This window comes from Gorilla gorilla, chromosome 4, assembly GCF_029281585.2.
Source record: "Gorilla gorilla gorilla isolate KB3781 chromosome 4, NHGRI_mGorGor1-v2.1_pri, whole genome shotgun sequence".
Lineage (NCBI taxonomy): Eukaryota > Metazoa > Chordata > Mammalia > Primates > Hominidae > Gorilla > Gorilla gorilla.
Window position 1 is genome coordinate 11,485,273 of NC_073228.2, and position 13,556 is coordinate 11,498,828.

General features: G+C 58.8%; 1 protein-coding gene across 1 annotated transcript; it reads left to right on the forward strand.

The window, feature by feature from the left end:
- The first annotated feature begins 507 nt into the window (after positions 1–507).
- On the forward strand, positions 508–10,377 carry NPTX1 (neuronal pentraxin 1). Its single transcript, XM_055389511.2, has 5 exons — positions 508–1,211; positions 1,496–1,703; positions 3,767–4,011; positions 5,303–5,482; positions 6,180–10,377. Exons 1-5 carry the CDS (start codon positions 768–770, stop codon positions 6,399–6,401), a joined length of 1,299 nt encoding a protein of 432 aa, XP_055245486.1. The 5' UTR covers positions 508–767; the 3' UTR covers positions 6,402–10,377.
- The last annotated feature ends 3,179 nt before the right edge of the window (positions 10,378–13,556 follow it).

Here is a 13,556-nt window from a genome sequence, read left to right on the forward strand (position 1 = left end):
CCGAGCCGTGGGAAGTCCCTGTACCCAGGCTGCCCGGCGGCTTCTCAATAGCACACGGACATCTAAGAAACGCGGAGCGGCCCGGTGACCCCCGCTCTGGACTTAGTGGCGCCGCGAGGCCCCACTCCGCGCCGTTGACCACCGGGCACTCGGGTGTTGACGATCTGGGTCCTTGGGCACCCAGCCCGGCTCCAAACGACCCCGGCCCAAGGGTGTTCAGTGCAGCCAGGAGGGCCGAACCGAATTCTATCTCCCGGACGCGGTGGTTTCCCGCCCGCCTGGAGCCCCGTCGGAGGTTCGGGGACACGCAGGTGGTCCATCCTCGAGTCCGGGGCCGGAGCCCGACCTCCTTCCCCCTGAGCTCTCGGAGCCTTCGGGGCAGCAGCGCCGGCCCAGGCGGGGGCGGGGGAGGAGGGGGCCGCGGCAGCTCCCAGAAGGGCGGGGGGGACGCGAGCGGAGGCAGCCCCGGTGGCGCGCTCGTGAGACCCCCGCCGCGCCGCGGGCCCGGGCCGCAAACAATTAAAGCGGGATTCCTCCCCCGCTGACGTCGGCGGCTCGAGGCCCCTCCCGCGGCGGCATAAAAGGCGCGGGCTCCGCAGCGCAGGCGGCAGTGGGGGCCTGACAGCGCGGCGGTGTGGACCGCGCGGCCGAAGAGCGCGGCGCCCAGAGCGCGGGCCGCTCGCGGAGCCACAGCCCGAGCCGGGTCCCAGCCGGAGCCGAGCCCCAGCCGAGCCGAGCCGGGCCCGGAGCGCCCGGTGCCCGCAGCCATGCCGGCCGGCCGCGCCGCGCGCACCTGTGCGCTGCTCGCCCTCTGCCTCCTGGGCGCCGGGGCCCAGGATTTCGGGCCGACGCGCTTCATCTGCACCTCGGTGCCCGTGGACGCCGACATGTGCGCCGCGTCCGTGGCCGCCGGCGGCGCCGAGGAGCTCCGGAGCAGCGTGCTGCAGCTCCGCGAGACGGTGCTGCAGCAGAAGGAGACCATCCTGAGCCAGAAGGAGACCATCCGCGAGCTGACCGCCAAGCTGGGCCGCTGCGAGAGCCAGAGCACGCTGGACCCTGGAGCCGGCGAGGCCCGGGCGGGCGGCGGCCGCAAGCAGCCCGGCTCGGGCAAGAACACCATGGGCGACCTGTCCCGGACACCGGCCGCCGAGACGCTCAGCCAACTCGGGCAAACTTTGCAATCGCTCAAAACCCGCCTGGAGAACCTCGAGGTCCGCGCGCGCCCTCGGCTCCGGTTCCCCCTCCGGCTCGCTCGCCCCTCTGCCCTCCCCCACCCCGTTCCCTACCCGGCCAGGCATCCCCTGCCCTCGCCTCAGCCGCGCGGGTGCCCGGCCGGTGCCTCCCCGCGCCTGCGAGGCCCCGCGGCGGCCACTCGCCCCAGCTCCCTGCCAGGCCGCCCCCGCAGTCGCCCAGAGGGGACCGCGCCGCGGGCCTTCCAGCACGGTGCCCGCGCCTCGCCTAACGGTGTGGTTTCCCCCGCCCTTGCACCCCGCAGCAGTACAGCCGCCTCAATTCCTCCAGCCAGACCAACAGCCTCAAGGATCTGCTGCAGAGCAAGATCGATGAGCTGGAGAGGCAGGTGCTGTCCCGGGTGAACACCCTGGAGGAGGGCAAGGGGGGCCCCAGGAACGACACCGAGGAGAGGGTCAAGATCGAGACCGCCCTGACCTCCCTGCACCAGCGGATCAGCGAGCTCGAGAAAGGTACTGGGGCCAAGGGGAGCCGTGCTGCCTGCCTGCACCTGCTTGCCCAACCCTGCCTCGGTCCCGATCCCTAACAGCCCAGCTCTGCACTGTGCAAGCCCCAAGCCGCTCCGCTAACCCCAACCCCTGCACCGCTTTCTCATTCCCCGCACCCCTTCCCAGGTTCTGGGCTTCTAGTCGGTGTTTCTATCAGGGCTGGGTGCCTTGGGCTGGGGCTGTTTCTGGGAAAGGGGATTGCATAGTGCCCCCTCCCCCATCCAGACACACTCACACACTCGCTGGATTTTTCAAGTCTGATTTGTTTAATCCTCAGTAACTTTGCACAGTGGCTGTCGCTGGCTCAAACCCTCCCTGCTTAAGAAAGCCTGTCTCTCCCTGGTCCCCAGCCTCAGCGTACAGCTGGGTGCAGGCTGGGGCTGGGTGCTCTCGTTCCCCGGGCCGCTGAGACTGTTAAGCAGGTTTCTTCCCAGCTGCCATGCCCCTGGTGTCCTCTCAGGATCTCCAGCTCCTCCCCACTTCTGTCCTGAACCCCTACCCTGAGGTTTTCTCTTCTGAGTGACCCAAGCCCTGGCATCTTTCAAATCCCTGAGGTTTCTCAGTCACCAACTCAGGCCAGCCGGTCTATCACCCAGGGCGCCTGGATGAGAGCTGGAGGCTCTGCCTTGAAGTCGCAGAAATCAAACAAGGTTGTAAAAGGGGAGGTGGGGGGGGGGTGCCCGGTGCGGAGCAAGGCCACGTGACCCTGCTCAGACCGCAAAATGTGCCGGACAGATTTAAACAGTGCCATCTTAAGGCTTGTTATGTAACTGAAAAACAGATCAGGAGAAGGAAAGACCTCAGAAGGGAGGGAGAGGGAAGGAGGGGAGATTGGGGAATGAAAAACACCCGGAGAAAGGCCAGGGGCTGGGCCCCTCCCCATCGCCCACTGCAGGCCTCAATGGGTTGGGGGAGCCACCGGGGTGCTGCACTGAGGGGGCCTGCCCTGCTCTGCTCTCTGCCAGTTGGTTTAGAGGAGGGGGTGGTTGCTGACCGGGCAGGATGCCTTCTAGAAATAATTTTTGGCCTGGGGAACTGGTTTCTTTCTGGGCTTCCTGGCAGGACCACGGCTGCTCACCCAGGGATTGACCAAGGGGTGTGTGTTCCTGGGCTCTGGGCCTGCTACTGTGCCCATTGCTGGCCAGGAATGTTTTGCCTGGAGTCAGTCACACCATACCCAGGGTGCCACAGTATATGGATGGGCTATGGGGGTTGGCGCTTACTGGAGAAGTGGCCGGTGGGGAGGGAGAAGGTGGGCCTTGTGGAAAGGGAGGCCACCAGGCCTGGAACCTGAGCTGTGAGGACGCTTACTCACCTGAGAGTGTGGCGGCATCCTAGAGCAGTCACCTTGGGGAGCCCTGGCGCCCAGAGTGCTCCCAGCTCCTTGCTGCCCTGCCCTCTCAGCAGAGCTCCAGGCAGAGTCCCTGCTCCAAGGAAGGGCCTTGGAGGTGGGGAGCTGCCCAGCCTCACACCCAAGAGGCATTGGTGGGTCAGAGGCACATCTGGCCTGGAGGGAAGTGCGGGTGCACCAGGGTCGGGTGGGGAGAGGCAGGAGCAGAGCCTGGGACTGAGCGAGGAGAGGCTCTGAGCCCCGCCCCATCCTGGAATCAGGTCGGTTACTCTCAGGGTAGCTAGCCTCATTCCTTGTCTGCAGCCACCCCTGCTCCTTGAGTTGACTTGGCTTGGCAGCTGTCCCCATTCCATTCTCATGCCCACCAGCAGCCCAGTGTTGATGCAGCAGACCACCAGGCACTGCCCCCCACCCCCATCTCCCCAAGGATGCCAGCACGTGGGCGTGACAGCAGGCCAGACCTGGAGCATGAAGAGCTTGGGTCAGCTCTTTACAGACTGGCCCTGTGCCTTGGGGCAAAGTACTTGACCTGGGAAGCCACCCGCTCTGCGTCTCCAGAATGGAGACCGGAGCCTGCCCTGGCCACACATCACAGAGCTTGGTGGGGACCGAACTGAACTCAGACACCGATAGGCACTTCATGCAGGTGCAGATGTCAGGACTGTGTCTTCCGCAGGTCAGAAAGACAACCGCCCTGGAGACAAGTTCCAGCTCACATTCCCACTGCGGACCAACTATATGTATGCCAAGGTGAAGAAGAGCCTGCCAGAGATGTACGCCTTCACTGTCTGCATGTGGCTCAAGTCCAGCGCCGCGCCAGGTGTGGGCACGCCCTTCTCCTACGCTGTGCCCGGCCAGGCCAACGAGCTGGTCCTCATTGAGTGGGGCAACAACCCCATGGAGATCCTCATCAATGACAAGGTAGAGCAGCCCCCGGGCTCGCAGGGCGGCAGGGCGAGGAGGCCCCAGGGCCCCAGCTCATGTTGCATGCTGAGACAGGGCTATGGTGGCCTCAGATGTTGATGGGGCCCCAAGGAAAGTGTTTGCCAGGTGGGACTGAGGGAGGGGGAGGGTGAAGACCAGGAGAAGTGGGAGGAGCACCCTCACCTGTACTGGGAGAGCAGGGAGAGCTGGACCTTCCTGGATGCCTCCTGGGGTGGGTATGGGAGATGGCGGAGAACGAGCCGTGGGGCCTGGCCCTGCCCGATGATGTTATCTGGACTCCTCCACCAGCTGGCCTTGGAACTGGCTTTGCCCCTCCATAGCAGGGACCCAGAGATGCTCTAGCGGGGAGAGGGGTCCTTAGAGATTTTTCCTGAGTCCAAGTCTATCTCACTCAGCCCCCTAACTCTCGGGAGGAGGACAGGTCTGTGTGATCCCTTGGAACAGGACAGCACAGGCAGCCTTTCCCTCTAGTGAACATTCTCCATCCTCCCCTGTTAGCTATGGAACTAGCTGCCAGCTTTCAAACTGTCTCAAGTCCAGGCCAGCAGTGGTAGTCAATGGCTAAAACCTGGGCTGGGAAGTGGATTCCACACCCTTGTTCCTGTTGCTCTTCCCCACAAAGGGCTGTGCCATTCTGGGCCCCCTTTCCCCAAGCAGAAAGGGTGTGAAGTTTCTTTCCTCACTGTCTGCTGGACCGTCATCCTCCTGACCTGGAATGGCAGTGGGAGAGTGAAATTCCAGGTTGAAGGCTGGTATTAGCTTTAAAAGGCATCGTGCTCCATGACATCTCTCAGATCCTCGGCAAAGGCTTGCCGTGTTGTAGAGTGAGAGGGTGTAACAGCTAGAGATGGGACATCGGAAGAGAGAGGAGAGGCCAGCAAGGAGGCTGCACAGATGTCGCACGGAGCCTTGAGAGGCAGCAGTGAACTCAGACACCAGGGACGGCTCTCCCTGGTGTAGACTAGGGCTTGTTGTGTAGACTAGCAAAGAGGGAGGAGGGTGAGTAGGAGTGAAGAGACTGCACACCCACATGGCCCTTGGGGGTTCCCTGGGTAGAGCATTACATTTCCTGTGTGATTCTGTGCCCCACGCTCAGGCGGGGCTGACAGACGCTGAAGTCTGGGGCAGTAGGTGCTGTGAGAATTCAGTAATAGTTATTGACATTTACTTTGCAAGTAGAGATAGGAACAACTGAGGCAGTGAAGATTATGGCTTCTGGGCTGTACCCCTGTACTCACCAGCTGGCGTCTGTCATTCTCCTTCCCAGGTGGCCAAGCTGCCTTTTGTCATCAATGATGGCAAGTGGCACCACATCTGTGTCACCTGGACCACCCGGGACGGGGTCTGGGAGGCCTACCAGGATGGCACGCAGGGTGGCAGTGGCGAGAACTTGGCGCCCTATCACCCCATCAAGCCCCAGGGCGTGCTGGTGCTGGGCCAGGAGCAGGTACTGTGCTGGATGTGGTGGGGAAGGGGAGAGAGCTTCAGAACCAGAGGCTGGGAAGGGGAAGAGGAGCAAGGAGGGAGGGAGGTAGCCGGAGAAGTGGTTCCCCTGAGAAGCAGCCCGGGGAGCAGGCCGGGCAAGGCCTGTGCCCTGGGTGGACATGCACTTGAACTTCCTGCAGGAGTGAGCTCTGGTTTCAACGCTCTCAGAGCTGCAGCAACACTTTCTTTGGCATGGGAAGGCCAGTTCTGCTTTTAGTGATGAATAATTTAGTTCCCGTGAAGTGGTTTGTCTCCTGTTGGGCGCCTGGGAGGAAGACGAAGGGATGGAGAATCGGGGACGTCTGTCCCTGTTGGGCAGCTTTAGCTGGCATGGAGTGATGTCTGGGCAGGGGCCCCAGGCCCAGCTGCTGTGGTTGTCCATGGCTGAGGGACCAGCTGCAGGAGGGGCAGAGTCCAGGTCCCCCCAGGAGAAGCTCCAGGGCAGAGGTGGTTGGTGCCATCCCTTTTCTTGGGCTCCCCCAGAGGAGGGACGGATGTAGGGCTGGAGAGTCAGGGACAGGGAGATGAAACGGCACCCAGGAGTGGCCGTGAGAGTCCGTGATCGGGCAGGCACAGAGGCACTCAGATCCCCGGCCTAGGGATGGGCCCCCAGACCACCTGGCGACCCCTCCACTCTCATCCTCTGTTTTTCTCTGAAGGACACTCTGGGTGGTGGGTTTGATGCCACCCAGGCATTTGTGGGTGAGCTGGCCCACTTCAACATCTGGGACCGCAAGCTGACCCCCGGGGAGGTGTACAACCTGGCCACCTGCAGCACCAAGGCTCTGTCCGGCAATGTCATCGCCTGGGCTGAATCCCACATCGAGATCTACGGTGGGGCCACCAAGTGGACCTTCGAGGCCTGTCGCCAGATCAACTGAGCACGGCAGGCCAGGCTGAGCCCGCCCGCCCTCGCCCCCTGCTTGTGCGGCGATGATCTGTTTTGTGCGTCTCTTCTCTCCCTTTTCCCCAGGAATGAACCGAGGCCGTCGCCCCTGCACACGCATATGCACACAGCCTGGTTTTGTCCTCATGCACACGAAGCAGCCCCTGTTCCCATCTGTCCCTGAGGAAGCCCCACTTCTCTGTAGGAGCCCGGACTCTCTCAGGCCCCATTCACAGCTAAAGTGGGTGCTGCAACGTTTTGAACAAGGCAGAAGTAGGTGAGAGGATCTGTGTGTGCGTGTCTACATGTGTGTGTCTACGTGTGTGCGTGCGTGGCTGGGGGAGGCCTTTTCTTTGAGGACGTACCTCATTTCCTTCTTTCTTCTGGCTTTGGAAAAATCTCATGATGAAAATTCATATTTGCCAACTTCGTTAGCTGCGTGCGTGCTTTGGGGTTGGTGCAACCTCAGTACACGCATTTGTCTTTGTTTGCAAACCTTTTTCAGAGCGACATATCTTTATATTGATGTAATAAATGTCTTTTAGTGGTTTGTCAAAGGCCGGGGGCGGGGGCTCTCTACAGAGAATTTTTATTTTGTAATAGAAGTGAACTGTCTCTGAAGGGTGAAGGCGGGCCGTCCTGGGATGGTACCCTGTGCTCTCCCGTGGAGGAGAGGGGATGGCTGAGGACACTGGCCCTTACCCCAGGGCCAGACAGCATCCATCCCTGCTGTTTGCATCTGAGAGCAGCATGGGGCCTGGGAGGTCAGCCTGTGTGCCCAGCTCAGCTAGCTCTGCCCCAGGACGGCCCTGCCCTCGACCTTCCCACCTCCTCAGATCCTGAAAGGCTGGGGTCTGCCCCTCCCTTCTCACCTCTGGAGCTGTGCTGCGCTGCTTCAGCCCAGAGGGCCCTGAGAGAGGAGCGTCCCACCCACAGCCCGGGAAGCCGGGCCCCAGCGCCCCTCTCCTTTGGCCTCCGGCAGTGCAGACCAGAGGGGACCTTTTAAGGAAAGAAGCCGTGTTTCGATGAAGACCTGGCCACATGGGGCCACTGGGACTTCAACCCAGCCCATCGGTGGGAAGGTCCTTTTTGGGGGCCTTTGACAGCCATATCCCTCCCAGCACACCAGGTGCCAGGTGAGCTGGTTCAGACCCCTCCAAGGGTACTCCAGAGACCTCACGTGTGGAGCCAGGCCTGGCCAGGGCGGGGGCCTGAAACCCACTCCTCCATCTCATGGGGCTCACGGCCCTACAGCAGCCCACAAGCTGCCACTGGCCGGTGACAGTGACACCTGACCAGTGTCCAGAACCTTTTTGCCTTTTTTTGTTCCCCGTGAAAAGCAACATGGACATTTCCTTCTAGTCCTTCCAAGGAGGGGAGAGAAGTGTATGTGCATTTGTGTGTGTGTGTGTTGTGTGTGTGTGTGTGCGCTGAGTGAGAAAGAGAGCAGGCTTGGGAGGCCCTGCCCAGGGTAGGAGGAGCTTCCTGCTTTGCACCATCTGGTGGTCGCACGCCCTGAGGGCACCCCGACTCTGTCTCCAGGAGTCTCATCAGCAAACGGCTGACAAGTCTTTCTAGAAATTCTACTGCACTGCCTGGCTCAGCTGCAGCTGCAGACATTTCTGCAGGAGGAGCAGGTGTTTCTGTCTTCTGTTCCTTCTAGGGCCACCTGTCCCCTTAAACACAGGTCCACGTTGTGTCAAGAACCTAGTGCATCTGTGTGTGTCTGTCAGTGTCTCTGTGTCAGTGTTCTCGTGGGTGTCTGCACGGTACCCGGCCGCCGTTCTGCAATGCATCACTCCCGCAGAGGGGGGTGCAGATCAGGCGCCGTGCTGCGCGTCGTTGTTCAACAGTGGCTTTTTCTTAGATAATCGTGCTTCATCAGCGCCCGTCGGGTTGTGGCTTCCTTGGATCTGCAGGGATCTTCTCCGTTTGCATGTTCCTCGGGGTGGCGTGTTCCTTGCTCCCTGGGTCCGACGTGTGTTCCCGCACCTGCATGGAGTGCCCCGGTTCTGTGTTGTGTGCCGAGTGCCGCCCAGTGTTCTGTGACCACCCGTGTAGCTACTGAAAATGGCTGGGTAAGCAAGTCAAGGGCGTTGGAGGAGGGTCAAGAGAGAGCTCAGTTTCCCTCTCCCCCTCCCCAAACACACCAAGAAGCATTTTTAATGTGTAGGTTGAGAACAAGCCTAAAGGATTCCCACAGCTGGGAGCCAGCAGGAGAGCTTGGAGTCGCCTCTCTAGACCAGATCTAGCCCCACCCTCACTCCAGCCATCTCGGAGCCCTTGTGTAGGCAACGCCCAGTGCGGGCTGTGCGGGGTGCTCCCCTGCCAGCACCTCCGGCCAGCCCTGCCCCTGCCGATCTACTGGACCGCAGACCACCTTCTGCCCCCATGGGCCAGGTGGGAGCTGTCCGTTCAGGACCATGAGCCATCCTCTGCCCTGACTAGCGAGGGGCAGAGCACACCCCAGTGCTTACGCCTCCACCCCTGCAGCCTCCTGGCCCGCTCACCTTCCTCACCCCTCCTCTGACCCACCCATGGTGCCAGGGCCGAAGCTGACCTTTAGCTCCCTCCTGCCCCTTGCTAGGGTCTGAGCCAAGCCCCTCGACTCCCTCACTGTGTTGACACTTGGCACTTTGCTGGCCCCGAGAAAGGTCGATGACACAGCCGCAAATCTAATCCACGTAGTTCCCATTTACTCCTTAATCTGATTGATGTTCCCTCTTGCACTGAATAATACATGCCTCTCTCAGGTAAGCCATTTTATAAAACAAGAAGATAAAAAGCACTGTTGAGGCAGTGTTTGCTTTTGCCGAGCTGGTGTCCGACAGCTCCCTGGGTGTCCGGGGTGGGAGAGCTGTTGACAGAAGCTCTCCGGGCCCTCAGGGGCTTAGATCCCACTTGAGTCGTAAGCCTTCTTGCTTTTGATAACACAGTATTATTTCTCTTACTGTAGAAGAAAAAGTTTATTACCAAACAAGAGTATTTTTATGAAAGAAAAGGACAAACCTATAAATTAACTCAACCTATATCTCCCTTGAAAATACTTTCAGGCTCCACCAAAACGTAGAACTGAAAGCATGTATTTTGGAAGAAAGAGATACATTTTGTATGCTTTCTTTTCCTTTTGTAGATTCCCAGTTTATTTTCTAAGACTGCAAAGATCACTTTGTCACCAGCCCTGGGACCTGAGACCAAGGGGGTGTCTTGTGGGCAGTGAGGGGGTGAGGAGAGGCTGGCATGAGGTTCAGTCATTCCAGTGAGCTCCAAAGAGGGGCCACCTGTTCTCAAAAGCATGTTGGGGACCAGGAGGTAAAACTGGCCATTTATGGTGAACCTGTGTCTTGGAGCTGACTTACTAAGTGGAATGATCCGAGGATTTGAATATCAGTTCCAACCTTGATAGAAGAAGCATGGGTTACATGTGGTTCACATTAAGAGGATAGAATCCTTTGGAATCTTATGGCAACCAAATGTGGCTTGACGAAGTCGTGGTTTCATCTCTTAAACACAGTGTGTAAATTTATTCAACTAACGATGGGAAATGTATTACTTCTGTACACAGTGGACTTAAGTGCAATTTGTTGAAAGGGAACAAGTCATTGAAGAGAAAAAAAAAAAGCCCAATACTTAGAGTCCCAATTTTGTCTTATTTGCCAAAAAAAAAAAAAAAAAAAGCAAACCCCCTATGGTTGATATTGTTATAATGTATATACTGTATAATATGAAAGAGAATCGATGTATCTCACTTTTTCATTATTTGCTAACCAAAGCTGTACATTTTTCATATGATCTGCAGCCTTTTGGGTATCAAATGGGTCAAAACCATGGGACCTGCCACCTCCCATCAGCAATTCTGGAAATGCACTATTTCTACTGGTATTCTTGCTTTTTTTTTTTTTTTTCATTTTCTTGCTGAAATGACATGAATTGTTGAGTTTATTTTTACACAGTAAAGAGTGGAGAAAGACTGTGGTCTCCTCAGGATGTCTCTTCTTTTCCGAGGCTTGCCAATGCCACCTCCCCCTGCAGCCACCCCTCTTCCCCAGCCAGGTACAGGTGACCCTCACCTGCAGGGGGTGTGTGCCTCGCTTGTGCATTGCCCTGTGCCCTTTAACAACCCCACACCGTCTGGTGACGCTGGATGTTGGGTGGAGGGGTCTCCATTTCACAGGGGCAGCTGACACATAGGCAGAGAGTGGCCCAGTGTTTCCCCAACTCAGTGAGGCCACTCGGCCTGGGATGTGGGGTCACTCCGCATTCCCCTTCCCCTCCTGGGTGGACTCGCGGTCCACAGCTGGGTCCGGGTTCGAGGTGGCCCAGGCTTGTCGTGCCCAAGCAACTCTGGCAGTTCTCTGCCTCAGCTTCTGCTAGCGGGGCCTTAGCCACGTGTGGTTGCCTTCCTGCTTTAAGAGTCCCAGGCCCCTTCCCTGCACTTGTCTGAGAGTGTCTGAGAGTGTCCCTACAAAGGGATAAATAGCCATGGGAACACTGGGCCTTGGGCTGAGCTTACTTCCCTGTCCCCCTTGTGGACCTGGCTTGACTCTGGATGTGTTTGGAGCTTGCGAGCTGTTCCCTCCAAGGGACAGAGTAACCAGGACCCAAGTGACCTGGGGTGAGTGATTCTAGCACACTTACAACCTGAAGTCAGGGGACATGGAGCCGAAATCACCTGCCCGGTGGTTTGGTTGGTGCCCCCCACCTCACACACACAGATGCACACACACACACACACACACACACACACACACACACACACTGGGTTGGCGGAAGGGACTGGTCACTCTGGCTTCCTATTGGCATCGCCCGGGGATTCCCTGCCCGGTGCTCTGGTGTTCCCAGGACTCAGGAGCGGGGGTTTAGTGGGTGTGAGTGAGCCACCTGTCACCTGGGATGGTGTGGAGGGAGAAGGTTTGGCCTCAGCAAAGCAGGCAGGGAACCCCCTGTGTCCCTGCAGGAAGAGCCTTGGTCGGGAGACAGAGGCCCTGCCAGGCGGGAGGCCCCTGGCCTGTGTTCCCAGAGCCATTCTCGCTGGGTGGTGTTCACCCCAGGGTGCACGCTCACGGTCGGGCCCAGGGTTATGCCCAATTCCAGTGGCTCCAATGGACACACCGCCTCACACCTCCCACTCAAGAAAGTGCAGAGTTACGTCTGTGATAACGTCATGCATACATTTCTAATCTCTATGTGAGAGCTCACTCAAACACTTGGGTTCTTAACTATCATTACATGCAAAGTACTTTCTGCACTTCTCACGCCTGATTTTGGCTCATCCATGAATGCCTTCAGGGGGCCGTGGAGCTAAGAACAGCTGCTTGGAAGGAAGCCACGGGCCTTGCAGCTTGGTGGCGTGAGGTGGGAGTCTGGGCAGCGGGACACGGGCGCAAGAAGTCAAAGCCAGAGGGTGTCTTGGAAGTCATTAACTTCAGCAGCCTCTCAGGTGCCTGCAACTGTTCTCGGCTTGCACACTTCTGGTGATGTGGAGCTCATTACCCCAGAGAGGTAGTCTGTCCTATTTTCAGACTCTGACTATCGGCAAGTTTTCTTTTGCGCTCCCGTCTCCTTTTTCTGTCATTTCATGCTTGGTTCCTTGCATTGAGCTACAGCTCCTGCCCATCTGTCCCAACACAGGAAGACGGGGCTCCCTGAGTCTTCACCAGCTCTGCCCCCATGCAGCAGCCTCCTCAAATTGCACTGGGCCAGGGGCAGCCTGCCTGCATAGCGGGTACTTCTGTCTCTGTCCCTACGGACAGAGATGCTACGTCCAAGACCTGCAGGATGTCTGGGCCTGGAGAACCTTGAGGGTCGTCTAGTCTGTCTCCCCCACTGTTCAGATGAGGGGACCAAGGCCCAGAGGGGCTGTGTGGCTCATTCAGAGTTGCACAGCTTGACATCCAGAAATCAGAATCCAGGATTCCTGACTCCCAGCTCAGTGTTCTCGCCTGGCCTGGCCAAACAGCAGGGTCCTGACCTGTGCTGTGGGGCTGGCAGTACTCTCTCTCAGGGCCGTGAAGATGGGATGAGGAGCTATATGCACAGGGCCTGTTGCGAGCAGGTACAATTGGGGGCAGACCCCACTGCCTTCTGCCATGCCAGGATACCCTCCTCCAGGTTCCTCTCCTGAAGACCAGACACCGCCCCCACCGCCCACAGGCCCCTCCCCATGCACCAGTCCCTCCTGGGATGCCAAAGACCCAAGGGGAGCTGGGAAATGTTGCCTTCCGGTTGGGCCATGGGGCACCCCAGCTACAGCCCTCGGACTCCAGTGCCTCCCATGTCATCCATACCAGGAAGCTCCGGATGTCTGGGGGTCCCCTTCTCAGCTCCTGAAGGCTGCGTCCCCCACCCCCACGCAGGACCCCAGGCCACCTGTCCTTGGATCTCTCCCTCCCCACCCACTGAGCTGCTCCAGGACTTGTCAAATCCCCCACCCAGGTCCCATAAGCAGCAGCAGGGGAAGCTGGACCAAGCCCTGGAAGGTCTGGGGATGTGGCTTGAAGTGGCTCCCTGCAAATGCAAGGCCTCTGGAAGCCCTACATTTACCCTGGGAAAGGGCATCCGGCTCCAGGTCCCCCAGCTGCCCTCTTCCTGTCTTTGGTGTTCCAGGAAGCTGGGCATGTGTACGGCCTTGAGCCCAGCTGTGGGCTCCTGGAGCAGGGGCATCCCAGTTGAGGGAGTCCTGCTTTCTCCCTGTGCCATTCCCTACGAGGTAGCCGGGGGTGGGCTCGTCCCCAGCAGCACCCTCTCGCTGGCACACGAGCTCCTTCAGCTCGACGAGCTGGCTGCTCACACACCCACACTCACGCACAGCTAAGTCCCTGTGGCCTCGGCTTGTGGAGACGTCTGTCCCGTGGCCTGAACATCCTTCCTCTCCCAGATGCTCAAGGCCTGGCCTGGGGTGCTTCCTGGAAATGCCACAGACTCCCTCTGCACTCACTGGTCACACATTTCCCTCCTACTGGATTTTTAAATAAAGTTTCCAACAGGTTGACCCTTAAAACCTGGAAATCGGCTGGGCATGGAAGCACATGCCTATAATCCCAGCGCTTTGGGAGGCCGAGGCAGGAGGATCACTTGAGTCCAGGAGTCCGAGACCAGCCTGGGCAACATAGTGAGACCCCCATCTCTACAGAAAGTTTCAAAAAGCTGG

Excerpts from the sequence above, each read along its gene's own strand:
- NPTX1 (XM_055389511.2), top strand. The coding sequence starts at position 768 with ATGCCGGCCGGCCGCGCCGCGCGCACCTGTGCGCTGCTCGCCCTCTGC. Across the intron at positions 1,704-3,766 it reads GATCAGCGAGCTCGAGAAAG|GTCAGAAAGACAACCGCCCT; the intron begins GTACTGGGGCCA and ends TGTCTTCCGCAG. Across the intron at positions 5,483-6,179 it reads TGGTGCTGGGCCAGGAGCAG|GACACTCTGGGTGGTGGGTT; the intron begins GTACTGTGCTGG and ends TTTTCTCTGAAG.